Source organism: Mastigoproctus giganteus, chromosome 7, assembly GCF_048544385.1.
Source record: "Mastigoproctus giganteus isolate SK-2022 chromosome 7, ASM4854438v1, whole genome shotgun sequence".
NCBI classification, from domain to species: domain Eukaryota; kingdom Metazoa; phylum Arthropoda; class Arachnida; order Uropygi; family Thelyphonidae; genus Mastigoproctus; species Mastigoproctus giganteus.
In genome coordinates this window covers 155,812,512-155,828,913 of record NC_143581.1, presented here as the reverse complement: position 1 = coordinate 155,828,913, position 16,402 = coordinate 155,812,512, and the positions used below count along the sequence as shown (strand labels likewise).

General features: G+C 38.0%; 1 protein-coding gene across 1 annotated transcript in view; it reads left to right on the top strand.

Annotated features, from left to right (window-relative positions):
* Positions 1 to 16,402, top strand: part of LOC150083272 (sodium channel protein para-like) — a 1,345,866-nt gene that overhangs the window by 249,276 nt on the left and 1,080,188 nt on the right. The window contains exon 6 of the mRNA XM_090377950.1: positions 11,384 to 11,587. Within this exon, the coding sequence (XP_090234076.1) occupies positions 11,384 to 11,587 (204 nt within the window). The remainder of the gene's footprint in view (positions 1 to 11,383; positions 11,588 to 16,402) is intronic.

Genomic DNA, 16,402 nt, shown 5'->3' with positions numbered 1-16,402 from the left:
CTATATTAGAACTTCATGCAGAAGAACACATGGATACAGAACAACTGGTTTTCCCCAAAAAAGACAGAAATAAAACAGATCGTTACAATCAAACTGCTCCAAAAAAACAGACAGATCAAAACATAACTCCTAAAACCAAGTAATGCAGCACATACTTTAATGGAACTGCAGAGGTATACAAGCCAATACTGATGATATATATGACCTTATCAATAAGTACGATCCAGTGAGGGTTTGTCTGCACGAAACCAATTTAACGCCACAGGTTTCTCTCTCAGTTAGAAACTTCACAATGTACAGAAAATACAGGAATACTGCAAAATCCGCACATGGAGGAGTAGCAATACTAGTTAACTCTAAAATCCCAGCTCGACATTTCTCTACAGACTGACTTAGAAGCTGTTGCTGTGCGTATTGCACTTGGAATAACACTAACACTTGTTTGAATATACCTCCCATCAAATAGACTTTTTATGCTAAAAGAACTAGAAGATCTTATAGCACAATTGCCAGCACCTTTGCCTTTTTGGAGATTTCAATGGGCATCACCCACTGTGGGGATCTTCATGCATGGATAAAAGAGGACATCTAATTGAGACATTACCGAATCAACAGCAGTTAACCTTACTAAATACTGGCCATCACACTTATGTCCATCTACCCACAGGATCCACTTCCGCAATTGATCTTTCAATCTGTTCTCCCATACTGTTCCCCAGTATGGAGCGGTCAACCTTATGTGATCCACACAACAGTGATCATTTTCCAATTATATGTAGAATACAAACAAAACAATTGCAATGTTCAGATTACAGAGTAATATGGAAATTCACAAAAGCAAATTGGACAAAATATTCAGTCTGTTTATTTTGATGATCAATTTATTAAATCACAACCAATAGATGAAACCACAGAGCACATTACCACACAAATTTTGGCAACAGCTTCTGAGGCAATTCCTCAATCCTCTGCAAACGAAAAAAGACATGCAAAACACTGGTGGAATGAGGCCCGTAACAGTGCAAAACGAGAAAAAAGTAAAGCTTGGAACCTATTTTGTAGGTTTCCTACAACAGTCAACCTCCTTTTATATAAAAAATAAAAGGCAAGGCACGACATATCAGAAGACAAGCCAAAAAACAATCCTGGATAAGATTTGCGAGGACCATCATGACGGACACCAGCAGTCAGCTAATATGGAAGAAAATCCAACAATAAAATAATAAGTGCATTCCTTTTTCTGCTCCAATCTTGACTAAGAATGGATGAGAACTGTCTTCCCAAAAGGAAATAGGCAATTTTCTTGGAGAGACTTTCAGTCAAATATCATAAGCATCTGTGTACGACAATTCTTTCCTGAAAATAAAAACCTCTGCAGAAAAATATAAAATAAATTTCAACACCACTCAATCCCTTTCTTATAATCAGCCATTTCTCCTAGCTGAATTACAAGAAGCTCTGAACAGAACAGCAAACTATGCAGCAGGACTGGACAGAATCTGCTATATATAATGCTTAAACATCTAAATAATACAGCTTTAAGATTATTACTAGTTTTTTACAACTAGATATTTCTTGAATGTGTTTATCCTTACTCATGGCATCATTCTGTAATTCTTGCCTTACCAAAATCAGGAAAGGATTAATCACTTCCACAAAACTACCGACTAATTTCCCTAACCAGCTGTTTAAGTAAAACACTAGAAAAAATTATACATAGGAGATTAAAATGGATCCTAGAAAGTAAAATGCTGCTAAATATCAACCGATATTGCCAGGGGCAAAGGTTGATGACGTTGTAGAGTGGATATCATCTTTTAAGGACACAAAAGGTGATATAGTTGTACACATTGGCACTAATGATATTAAGAGTAGGAGACTGGCAGAATTACTTAACAAGTACAGGTCACTGTTGAAAAAAAGCCGTGAATTAGGGTTGAATTTGAAAGTGTCTGCAATTCTGCCAAGACACGATAGGAGGGAGTATATGATGAGAGCCCTGTCGATCAATTCGGCCCTGGAATGATTGTGCAAGGCTCAAGGGGTAGAATTTTTTTCAGCCTGGTCTGTACTTGTTAACAGGAGAGACTGCTTCTACAGGGATGGGATACACTTAAATAGAAAGGGTGCAAGAATGTTTGCTGATGCTATCGAGGCAGTGTTAGGTGGGTCGGAAAACTGCAAGATTGGGGGATACAAGGACTAATAGATTAACAGTAGCCACTGGCAGAGGTGAAAGTGATTCTTGCACTGCTTCTATTGGAATGAGCCGCAGCCTGGAAAATGAGATGCAGGATATTTCAGAGACTGCTGGGAATCATTGGGGTACAAATAAACACATAGGTTATGTTAGGGTAGCTAAGAAAAAGAACAGGTGCATGTATACTTGCGTGTACACCAATGCTAGGAGTTTAATAAATAAATTTGATGAATTTGAGGTATTGCTCAAAACATCAAAGGCAGATATTGTGGGGATTTCAGAGACATGGTGTCACACAGATATAAGGAATGCAGAACTGGAATTTGGGGAGTACAATGTGTACAGAAAGGATAGACAGGATAGGAAGGGAGGAGGGGTTATGCTATTAGTTAAGAAATACATAAAATCCAAGGAAGTGAAGCCAGTCCACATTGCTGGACAGTGCAGTGTCGAGTCAGTTTGATGTGACATAAGCATTGGGAGATCAAAATTGAGAGTAGGAGTGTGCTATAGGCCTAATGACTCTGATGAGTATAATAAGAAACTGTACGGGGAAATAGAGTGGGCCAGTAAATCAGAGAGTCTTATAATGGGGGATTTTAATTTCCCAGATATTGACTGGAATTTGGTGACTGGTCACTCACACACTAGCAAGGCTTTTGTGGATTTATTGGATGATTGTTTTCTACATCAACATGTTCGGGTGGCAACTAGAGGGAGTAATACTCTTGATTTGATTATCAGTAGTGATTCTTCATGCATTAAGAATCTATCTGCAGGTAAATGAACCACTAGGTGGCAGTGATCACAGTGTGCTTTAGTGGGATTTACTCAAAGAGGTAACTACCATTAGGGGTAAAGGGAAGGGTTATTGCTTTCGTAAAGGCGACTACGATGGACTGAGACAGTATTTAAATTCTATACAGTGGGACCAACTGATGATGTTACCAACAGCAAATTCAAAATGGGAAGCATTCAAAGAACTTATCTTGAAAGCTACTAGGTTTTACATACCAACTAAGAAATATTGTTCAAGGTTTAGGCCTAAGTGGATGTCAGATGAACTAATGAGACATATGGCAGAGAAGAAAATTGCATGGGATACATACAAATTAACACGTGACACAGAAGCCTATGATAGATACAAGTTGATCTGTAACCAAGTTACAAAGGAGGTTAGGCAGGCGAAGGCAGATTATGAGAAATCTTTGGCAAGGGATGCAAAGAAAAACAGCAAAGAGTTCTTTACTTATGTAAACTCTAGAAGGAAGGGGATGAATCAGATTGGTCCACTTGATATCGATGGTTCAACTGTTGATGATCCTGCTCAGGTAGCTAACAAACTGAATGAATATTTTGCATCGACATTCACACATGAGGAATTATACAGTGAGGGGAATGCCAGAGGTGTATTTAACTCTGGCAGTAAGCTAGAGAATCTTGTAATAAATGAGAGTAAAGTGGAGGAGAAATTGTTGAAGATAAATACAAGAAAGGCACCTGGGGTGGATGGGATCTATCAAGTTATATTAAAGGAAGTAAGCAAACCCTTAGCTATAATTATGAGAGCTTCCTTGGACTCAGGGGAAGTACCCATGGACTGGAGATGTGCAAATGTGACCCCAATTCACAAAGGAGGATAAAAGGGCGACACAAGTAATTATAGACCTGTTAGTTTAACTTCTGTTCCTGGAAAATTAATGGAGGTACTGGTTAAATAAGCACTGCAGGATCATCTGGACAAGACTTCAGTTATATCTCAGACACAGCATGGTTTTGTTAAGGGGAAGTCTTTCCTGACCAATTTGATTGGATACTATGATGCAGTCACAAAAGAACTGGATGCAGGGAATAACTTTGATATTATATACTTGGATCTTAGAAAGGCTTTTGATACTGTTGCACATGGAAGACTGCTGCATAAATTGGAGCAGTGTGGCATTGGAGGCAAATTGCTGCTATGGATAAAGGGGTGGTTGAGGGGGAGAAGACAGAGAGTGGTAATCAATGGACACTGCTCATCGTGGACTAATGTTATTAGTGGAGTCCCTCAGGGTTCAGTATTGGGTCCTTTATTGTTTTCTGTATTTATAAATGATATTGATGATGGTATATCAAGCTTAATGTCCAAGTTTGCAGACGATACAAAGGTAGGCAGGGTTGTCAAGGACACTACTGACACTATACTGCTGCAACAGAATCTGGAAAGGTTGAGCAGATGGGCTGAGAGGTGGCAAATGAAGTTTAACATTGACAAATGTAAAGTACTACACATGGGAAACAGCAACCCCAGAGCAACGTATCAACTCTGTGGTACTACACTGACAGTGGTAGAGAATGAAAGAGACCTGGGGGTGGTTGTGGAGGCAGATATGAAGTTCTGTGAGCAGTGCAGACGGGCTGCAAGAGTATCTCATGGTGTATTGTCAATGATATATAGGAATTTTTCTAGCAGGGATAAGGAGGTGATTATTCCCTTGTATAAGGCAATGGTCAGGTCACACCTAGGGTACTGTATACTGGTCTGGAGGCCTCATTTCAAGAATAATGTAGAGCTGCTGGAACGAGTACAGAGAAGGGCAACAAGATTAGTGAATGGAACAAAGGGGTGCTCTTACGAAGAAAGGCTTAAGTTTTGCAAATTACAGTGTCTGGAGACTAGGCACCAGTGAGGTGATCTGATAGAGGTGTATAAAGCCTTGAATGGTTTGAGCATGCTCAATGCTGATGGGATTCTTCCTCTCGCTCAGAATAATCACCTGAGAGGGCATAAATTCAAATTGAGGAAAGACAAATGTAGGATAGACGTGCGGAAATTTGCCTTTAGCAAGCGGGCGGTTGGTTGGTTGGTGTAATAGACTTCCATTCCTTGTCGTGGAAGTTGATAGCCTAAATAAGTTTAAGGCTCAGCTGGACAGGTATTTTGAATGAACAGAGGGGTGAAGTGGAAATGGTTTTTTTTTTTTTTTTTTGGCTGATGCTGCATAAGCTTTCTTTCTTGCATCAAATGCCTCTACTAATGCTAATGCTAACAGGTCTGTAATTACTTGTGTCCCCCTTTGTGAATTGGAGATACATTTGCACATCTTCAGTCCATTGGGACTTCCCCCAAGTCATTAGCATTGGCAAAGGCACATGATGCAAGAAAGCAAGCTTATATAGCATCAGTCAAAAAAAACCGCCCTTATTTCACCCATCCACTCGCTCCAAATGTTTGCCAAGTTCTGCCTTGAATCGATTTAATCTATCAACTTCTGAAACAACAGATGGAAGTTTGTTCCACCAATCACCTATTGGCTAAAGGCGAACCTCCGCACATCTGTCCTACAACAGTCTTTCCTCAATTTGAATTTATGCCCTCTCAGACGATTATTCTGAGCAAGAGGATGAATCCTATCAGCATTGAGCATACTCAAACCATTCAAGGCTTTATACACCTCAATCAGATCACTTCGCAGGTGTCTAGTCTCCAGACACTGTAATTTGCAAAAGTTAAGCCTTTCTTCGTAAGAGCAACCTTTTGTTCCATTCACTAATCTTGTTGCCCTTCTCTGTACTCATTCCAACAGCTCTACATTCTTCCCAAAATGAAACTGCAGACCTGTATACAGTACTTAAGGGGTGGTCTGGCCATTGCCTTATACAAGGGGATAATCACCTCCTTAACCCTGCTAGAAAAATTCCTGACAAGGCACCATGAGCTACTCTTGCAGACCGTCTGCACTGCTCAGAAAACTTCATATCTGCCTGCACAATTACCCTCAGGTCCTTTTCATTCTCTACCACTGTCAGTGTAGTACCCCAAAGTGTTGATACATTACTCTGGGATTACTGCTTCCCATATATAGTACTTTACATTTGTCAATGTTAAACTTCATTTGTCATCTCACAGCCCATCTGCTCAACTTTTCTAGATCCTGTTGCAGCAGTGTACTGTAATTAATGTCATTAACAACCCTGCCAACCTTTGTATCGTCTGCAAACTTGGACAATAAGCCTGATACACTATCATCAATATCATTTATGAATACAGAAAACAACAATAGACCCAACACTGAACCCTGAGGGACTCCACTAATAACATTAGTCCACGAAGAGCAGTCTCCATTGATTACCACTCTTTCTTCTCCCGTTCAACCATCCCTTTATCCATAGCAGCAATTTTCCTCCAATGCCACACTGCTCCAATTTGTGCAGCACTTCCCCTTAACAAACCCATGCTGTGTCTGAGCTATAACTGAAGTCTTGTCTAGATGAACCTGCAATGCTTCTTTAACCAGTTCCTCCATTAATTTCCCTGGAACAGATGTTAAACTAACAGATCTGTAACTATCTGTGTCTCTCTTTGTCTTCCTTTGTGGATTGGGGTCACATTTGTTTTTCTTTGCATCTTTTGCCAAAGATTTCTCATAATCTGCCTCCGCCTCCCTAACCTCCAGGAGCCTCCGTAGCCAGTTGGGAAGGAGCAGCAGTGAGTAGCACAGGCTTCTTGTTGTAGACTGGGGTTCGAGCCCATCACCACCAAATACGGAGGAGGCGGAAAGGTCAGGGAATGACCACCGCATGTCACCGGAGCAATATGGCCTTAGTTGCTAATGCTCCTAAAAACCGAATAACAAACAAACAAACAGCCTAACCTCCTTTTTAACTTGGTTACAGACCAGCTTATATCTATTGTAGGCTTCTTTGTCACATGTTAATTTATATGTATCCCATGCATTTTTCCTCACTGTCACATGTCTAATTAGTTTGTCTGACATCCATTTAGGCCTAAATCTTGAACAATATTTCTTTGTTGGTATGAAAAGCCTAGTAGCTTCCAAGGATGCTCTCAGAATTATGGCTGAGGGTTTGCTTACTTTCTTTGCCACCTCCTTTAATATAACTGGATAGATTCCATCTACCCCAGGTGCCTTTCTTATATTTAATTTCAACAATTTCTCCTGCACTTTGTTCTAAGTTATTACAAATTCGCTCAACTCCCTGTCAGAGTTCAACAAACATCTGGCCCTCTCCTCCTTGAATAACAACTTGTGTGAATGTTGATGATTAAACTTCACACCAGCCAGTAGAGAAATAAATTTTCAATACTGTGACTAAAAACACTTTATTTACAATAAAATAAATATAGAATAGATATATATTTACAATAAAAATAAATAACACTGATAAAATATACTAAAAACCTAGAAATCAAAAGCGATAAAATTTTGCTGTAATTTTCGGAGGCAGCAGTCTTCTTCCTCAGATGCTGCTGATGATACTGTTGCACATGGAAGACAGCTGCCTCTGAAAATTACAGCAAAATTTTATCGCTTTTAATTTCTAGGTTTTTAATATATTTTATCAGTGTTATTTATTTTTATTGTAAATATATATCTATTTTATATTTATTTTATTGTAAATAAAGTGTTTTTAGTTACAGTATTGAAAATTTATTTATCTACTGGCTGGTGTTGAGTTTAATCATCAACATGAATTGTCCCATCCTTGTAGGCCTATTTAGAGATAACTCGTGTGAATGTAGATGCAAAATACTAATTTAGTTCCGTAGCTATCTGAGAATGATCATCTACAATCAAACCATTCATATCAAGTGGACCAATCTGATTCATCCTCTTCCTTTTAGAATTTATATATGTATAGAAATATTTGCTGTTTTTCTTTGCATCTTTTGCCAAAGATTTTTCATAATCTGCCTTTGCTTGCTTAACCTCCTTTATGACTTGATTACAGACTAGCTTGTATCTACCATAGGCTTCTGTGTCACCTGACAATTCATGTGCATCCCATGCATTTTTTTTTTTTTGTTAGTTGTTGGTTCATCGGCTTCTGTGGCCATAATGCACCTCCCAAAGTTTTTGCTTTTATTCTGATCCAAACCCGAGGTGGGATTCGAACCCGCAACTTTGGGTTGCCATGCAGGCACTTTACCCACCCGCCTAGCCCGGTCGGCTTTTTTTTTTTTTTCCCTTCTTCTCTGCCACGAGTCTCATTAGTTTATCTGACGTCTATTTCGTCCTGAACATAGAGAAGGATTTCTTAGTTGGAACAAACAGCCTTGTATCTTCCAAAATTACTTCCTTGAATGCTTCCCATTTAGAATTTGCAGTTGGTAACATCATCAGTTGGTACCACCATATTGAATTTAAATACTGTCTCAGACCACAGTAGTCTCCTTTACAAAAACAAAAACTCTTCCTTTTATCCCTGATGGTAATTACCTCTTTGAATAAATCTCACTTCAGCACACGGTGATCACCGCCACCTAGTGGTTCCTTTATCTGTAAATTCTTAATGCATGAATAATCACTGCTGATAATGAGATCAAGAGTGTTACTTCCTATTGTTGCCTCTCTAACATGCTGCTGTAGAAAACAATCATCCAATAAATCCACAAAAGCCTTGGTAGTGTGCGAGTGACCAAGCCACAAGTTTCAGTCTGTATCTGGGAAGTTAAAATCCCCCATTATAAGACACTCTGATTTGCTGGCCCACTCCATTTCTCTGTATAATTGTTCATTGTACTCATCAGAGTCATTAGGCCTATAACAAACTCCTACCCCCATTTTTACTTTCTCAGTGCTTATGTCACACCACACCTTTCTCAACATTGCACTGTCCATCTATGTGAACTGGATGCACTTCCTTAGATTTTATGTGTTTCTTAACTGACAGCATAAATCCTCCTCTCTTCCTATCCTCTTTATCCTTTCGGTACACATTGTACTCCCCAAATTCCAATTCTGCATCCCTTATATATGGGTGGCACCACATCCCTGATATCCCAACTATATCCACCTTGGATATCTTGAGTAGACCGGCCTTGAACCCCATTTATTCAAGGAGCATGTGCTACTGCATTCCCACTCCTGACCACTTGGCTACGGAGGCCTCTGTTCACATTGTAGTCCCCAACTTTGTATTGCTTATATCTGTGTGACACCGTCTCTAATATCCCAACAATATCTGCCTTTGATGTCTTGACTATCACTTCAAATTAATCAAATATATTTACTATACTCCTAGCATTGGTGTACATTTAAATGATTTACATTTAAATACAATTTAATTAATAATAAAAATTAAAAGGATTTATAAATTTAAATGATTACTTGCCAATATTATACTATGCTAACAGTTATCTACAACAGTGCTGCATATTATGCTATCTAGTTTTAGGTTATGCCTTATGCTATGAAGTTCGAGATATACATAATGCTATTCTGTATATCATTACTACAAGTTTCAAACGGTACAAGTTTTACCGATACTAAGTAATAACCTCTATCTAAGTTCAAAATAAACTAAGTATTGTTACTAGGAATATAAACCTACTTCTAGAAAATAAATTAATATGTAAATTTAGTCAATAAAATGGTAAAATTTAAGGAAAACGTTATTAGCTGGAGTCGTAAAAACTTTGCCTGCAACCGAAAGACCAGGTTTACAAATATTGAAAATATTTACAAACTATACAAATATTGAAATTTTTTCAAAATACTAAACTATTTATGAATGTACAAACTATATCGAAGCAATGGGTCTCTTCTTATTAATGTACAAAAAACACTACAATGGAACATCAAATGATGCCGGACGCAGTCATGTATTAGACAATGAAGCATGTGCACAAGGTTGGTGAGTGTTATGGAGGCAGTTGTCTTGCAGCGCAGTTTGAGTGTTTCTGGTTAGGCCAGCTTGCATAATCATAGTTGAATCAAAATACTCGTTCTGTTTGCTAGCTACCTGAGCAGAATCATCAACAGTTGAACTATCTATCACTTGGACCAATCTGATTCATTCTGCTTTCCCAGTGCTTATATCACACCAAACTGACTTAACATTGTACTGTCCACCTGTGTCATCTGGATGCACTTCCTTAGATTTTGTTTCTTAACTAACAGCATAACCCTCCTCCCTTCCTACCCTGTCTATCCTTTCTGTACATATTGTACTCCCCAAATTTCAATTCTGCACTGCTTATCTGTGTGACACGATGTCTCTGATATTCCAACAATATCTGCCTTTGATGTCTTGACCAGCACTTCAAATTCATCGAATTTATTTGCTATACTCCTAGCATTGGTGCACATGCCAGTATACATGCACCTGTTTTTATTCTTAGCCTTCCTAACACAGCCCATCCATTTACTTGTTCCATGTTGACTCGCAGCAATCCTTGAAATTCCAAGCACCTCACTTTCTAGGCTGCTGCTCATTCCAATGGATAATGTTCATTTTTGGCACGTGTGTAAATGGTTGTGAAAGAAATGTAGACCTCACTATAATAATTAAGATTTATTTAAAAGTAATGTAGTATAATAGGCAAGGTCTAATGTAAAAAGTAATAATATAACAGTTGAGATTTGGCTGAAGGCAAACTTTTGCACACTGACCGGGCTAGCCAGATGTGTAAAGTGCCTGCCTGGCAACCCAAAGGTCGCAGGTTCGAATCCCGCCTCGGGCTTGGATCAGAGTAGAAAATGCAAAAATGTTGGGAGGTGCATTATGGCTACAGAAGCCAATGCGCCAACAATTAACAAAAAAAAAAAGAAAAACTTCTGCACATCTGTTCTGCAACCATCTTTCCTGAATTTGAATTTATGCCCCCTCATGTGCATAGTGTGAGCAAGAGGACAAATCCCATCAGCATTGAGTTTTCTCAAGCCATTCAAAGCCCACCTCAGTCAAATCATCTCGCAGGTTCCTATTCTCCAAATACTGCAATTTACAGAACTGAAGTTTTTCTTTATTGTTAAGAGCACCCCTCTTTTCTCCTTACCAATCTTGTTGCCTTTCTCTGTACCCATTATATATGTGTTGTGTTGTGTATTAGATTGTAGTTGTGTTTGTGGTGAAAAGAAAGTTAGATTACTTTAATTAGGTTATTTACCCACTGCAGCATATAACCTGCATTCATTAGTTATTAATTTGGAAGAAAAATCTTCCAAATTAATGAAAAAAACGAAACAGTGCCAGAACTCAGTTCTGGATGTTCCAATTCTGTTAAAATAAGTCTTAAATCTTCAGTTTCTAAAGGTCGCAGGTATGGTATTCATTAATTCATATTTTCATTACTTGTTTTATATTTATTTTTATTTTTTTGAAGTTAGTGCAATTGCTTATTGATGTTGATAAAATTTGAGTGTTATTATTAAGGAATTGTCACTTTTTTTACAGGTCTTAAAACAATTGTAGGAGCTGTTATAGAATCTGTAAAAAATTTGAAGGACGTTATTATCTTAACTCTTTTTTCATTGTCAATATTTGCCTTACTTGGACTTCAAATTTATATGGGTGTTCTCACACAAAAATGTGTCTTAATTCCTTCAGGTTATGGAAATATTAGTGATGAGGACTATGACTTGTTTATTAGAAACACAAGTAAGTAAATGAGCAAGCTACTTATATGTGTTTTTGTTGCAAAGTTGTACTGAAATTATACTGGAAATATTTTTAACCTACATGGTAAGTAAAATTTCCTTAAGAAATATTTTATTGTCCTGTAGTTATTTTTTTATTATTTTTTTTTTTTTTTTCAGGTTTGAACACTTTTTATTGATGAAATGTTCTTGTTGATATTAATATACTTTTCTGATGTAATCAAATTTAGAACTGTGTACCGTGCCTTCAGTTGTTCTTTCACCTTTCAAATATAGAATGCCTTCACTTGTGCTTTTGCCAGTATATAATGCCTGCACTTGTTCTTTCACCAATATATATAGTGTCTTTACTTGTGCTTTCACCAACATATAATGCCTTCACCTGTACTTGAACAACTTTTGGATTTCAGTTGTACAATTTTGTATATTATTCTCATAGCATTTCTAGTACCAATTGGTCCTAGAATTGCATAATTTCAGTTAATTTTTATATATATTTTACTCACATATATGTATTTTGCTGCAAAACAGAAATTATACTCACAACTAAATGTATATTATTAAAGTTAGATATAACCGTATGATTAGTTTTGTTAACATTTATGCATTTCAGTGATTACAACAGGAGTGCAGTAGCATACATATTTGAGTTGACTGTGGTTCAAGCCCAATGAATTCACAATATGGTTTTAGTTAATAATTATATTCAAGATGTTTATTATTTGTAGTGTTCTAATGTATATGTTCATGCTGGATTATAAATATAAGATTTATCTATTTTATTAATAATTACAAATTTGATAGTATTGCTGAAATTCGTTACAAATTTTTATCACTGCCAACCTTCAGATTTTTTTTTTTTTGCCATTAATACTTACCTTTTATAATTGGGTATTTCCATTATCTCTAAATACTGAGATCTAAAATGGATTCTCACTTCTGTAACATACCACAATTACTATAATTGCTATCACGCAATGGAAATATTAGTATGTCCACAGGAGGAACATATTAAACAGTAGAATTATTTGGTCTGATTCAATTCACTATTCTCTTTATCAGGTTACTGAGCAGTTAGCATGCTAAGGCAGATTATGAGATATCTTTGGCAAAAATGCAAAAAAAGTAGTGAGGAGTCTTTGCTTATGTTAAAACTAGAAGAAAAGGGGTGAATGATGCTAGTCATACTTGGATTTAGGGAATGGCCCTAATGAATGGCAGAAATAGTGATGATCCTGTAAGGTAGCTGATACTATATATATTTTTTTTTCATCAAAATTCATATGTAGAGATGATTTTAGTAATGGGATACCCAAAGTCTGTTTAATACTGACTAGGATTTAAATTGTTTTGTAATAATAAAAGGAAGTAGGAAGAGAAAAGGTTACAGCCAAAAATAAAGAGAGGATCTGGACTGCTGAAATTTATCCAGTTAGTATTAGTAATGTCCGCATGGTGCAAGAAAGCCTATGGCTTATGCTGCACCGGCCAAAAAAAAAAAAAAAAAAAACCCGAATAAAACAATGATAAAATAATAAAATAAGATAAATAAATAATAATAATTAGTAGAAGAAAAGGAAATTAAACCTATCATCCTATGCGCTTCCTTGACCTGAAGGTACTATCAAGATGACCTTTGAATTTCCCCAAACTGTCAGCCTCTACCACCCATGTAGGCAACTTATTCCAGTAATTTATAACTCAGCTAAAATAAAGCTTCCTGCAGTCCAATGTAAACATTTCCACCCGTAACTTGAATTTATGTCCCCTAGTTCTAGCATCATTTATAACCTTGAAAATTCCATCCTCATTCATTTTACTGATGCCTCTCACAGCCTTAAACACCTCAATAGAATCTCCTCTAAGGTGCCTAGTTTCCAAACTCTGCAACCCACATATTCGAAGTCTTTCTTCATATGGACACCCTTTTGCCGATCTCACCAGGCGAGTTACTCTTCTTTGCACCCTTTCAAGAAGCTCAATGTCTTTCTTTAGGTGCGGTCTTTATACTTGAACACAGTATTCCAAGTGTGGTCTAACAAAAGCCTTATATAATGGGATTATCACGTCCCTATCTCTACTTGCAAAAGTTCGATAGATCATCGATAGTACACCATGGGCCTTCCTTGCAACCTGTTTACAATGCTCAGAGAATTTCATGTCTGACCGTATCGTAACACCCAAGTCCCTTTCCTCCAATACTGGGAGGCGCCTCCGTAGCCAGGTGGGAAGGAGCAGCAGTGCGTAGCACATGCTTCTTGATTAGACCGGGGTTCGAGCCCGTCAGCACCAAATACGGAGGATGCGGAAAGGTCAGAGAATGACCACCACATATCCCGGAGCAATATGGCCTTAGTTGCTAATGCTCCTAAAAATCAAATAACAAATAACAAACCAGTACTGGGTTTAGTTTAACTCCACCAAGTGAATAAGTTATTTTGGGATTACTGTTTCCCAGTTGTAATACCTTACACTTTGTTGGATTAAAGCATAGCTGCCATTTTCCTGACCATTCCTGAAGTCTATCTAGGTCTCTCTGAAGAAGCTCAGCTTGACAGTGATCATTAACTACTCTACCAATTTTAACATCATCTTCAAATTTAGACATCACGCCCTCTATCCCTTCATCGATGTTGTTTATGAAAATTAAAAACAACAGTGGTCCTAATACTGATCCTTGGGGAACCCCACTTCTTACATCAACCCGATCTCAGGAATAGCCATTTATCACAACCCTTTGCCTCCTGCCCTGAAGCCATCCTGCTATCCATCTAAGGATTTTCCCAGTGATTCCAACCTGTTCCAGCTTATAAAGCAACCGCTCATGTGGGACTGAGTCAAAAGCTTTGCTGAAATCTAAATAAACAATGTCAAAATTATTCCCTAAATCCAGCTTGTGAGTGACCCTTTCAAAATAGCGAACCAGATTTGTTAAACATGATTTTCCCTTTACAAAACCACGCTGAGTATCCTTGAGAATTTCAATTCGATCCAAATGATCCTGAATTTCACCTTTCATCTGCCTCCATGATTTTCCCTACCACTGAAGTCAGACTGACAGGTCGATAATTTCCCACTTCACTCTTAGAGCCACCATTATATATTGGAGATACATTGGCACTTTTCGAATCCGCCGATCGGGCTAGGCTTGTGGGTAAAGTAACTCCCTAGCAACCCAAAGGTCGCGGGTTCGAATCCTGCCTCGGGCTTGGATCAAATTACTGCAAAACCCTTGGGAGGTGCATTATGGCCACAGAAGCCGATGCGCAAACAACTACCAAAAAAAAAAAAAAAAAACTTTACCAATCCAAGGGAATCTCCCCAGAGTCTAGTGATGCTCGCATAATTAGTCTCAATGGTTCAATGCACTCACTTGCTGCCCCCCTTAAGATTATAGGGTATATTCCATCAACTCCAGGAGCCTTACTGGCCTGTAGGCTCGAAAGTCTTTTTCATTTCAGTTACATTAAAAGAAGCAATATAAGTGGTAAGCAGACTTTTAGATGTGGTAATGTATCCTTGTATTTAGGTAAAGTTAGTAAATATTGGAGATATGCAGGTGTTTTTCCTATTCACAAAGATGTTTCAGTGGATGAAGTGAGTAACTATGGACTGACCTATATATAAGTTTTACCATCTTAAAGATTAAAATGAAATAATAATAAAAACTCTTATGACTGTGAAAATAGATTTAAGAATTTTTTTGAGAAACACTTCAATACATAGCATCTTCCGTTCGTAACTTTCCCGCCTTTGTGATACGATAGTTATATACCGTACTAGATAGCGTTAGTTGAACTTCGTTAGCAGTTAAATTGTACTTTTAAATAAATACATATAACGACTTAGATTACAAACGTAATATAATTAATTATATTTAACATAATTAATAACATAACATAATTAATTATAATTAATTAATAAATTAATAGAATCATGACTCAGACCAGAGCAGCAAAGCAAAAGGCTCAAGCTAATGGAAGTGCTGTGGCTCAGAGCAGAACTGAGGGGGCCAGTTGTCCTCTGACTCACAGCCTTATAAAATGCACTGTTTGCTTGATGTTTGCAGAGCAATCGGGTACGGGACATGATACTGCCATGGGGGATGTCTTTGTGTGTGCGCGATGCAAGGAGTGTATCGATATCAGGCAACAACTCAGCGTTCTTGTGGGCCTATATGAGAGCTTGAAGGACAGGGTGGATGCCCTCGAAGAAACTAAATTGAGGGGTCCATCAAGCTCTCAGCTGCCCACATCAACGCCAGAGCTTGCACTTGGGCATCACGTGACACAGAGACAACCCCCAAGGCAGAATGTGCTGGTGCCGAAGGAACTAGTAGTTGTTGGTGACTCTATTGTCAGGGAAACGGGGAACAGGACCAGCGTATGTCTGCCAGGGGCAAAGGTTGATGACGTTGCAGAGCGAATATCATCTTTTAAGGGCACAAAAGGTGATATAGTTGTACACGTTGGCACTAATAATATTAAGAGTAGGAGACCAGCAGAATTACTTAACAAGTACAGGTCACTGTTGAACAAAAGCCGAGAATTAGGGTTGAATTTGAAAGTGTCTGCAATTCTGCCCAGACACGATAGGAGGGAGTATATGATGAGAGCCTTGTCGATCAATTCGGCCCTGGAAAGATTGTGCAAGGCTCAAGGGGTAGAATTTTTTTCAGCCTGGACTGTACTTGTTAACAGGAGAGATTGCTTCTACAGGGATGGGATACACTTAAATAGAAAGGGTGCAAGAATATTTGCTGATACTATCGAGGCAGTGTTAGGTGGGTCGGAAAACTGCTAGCTTGGGGGGAGAC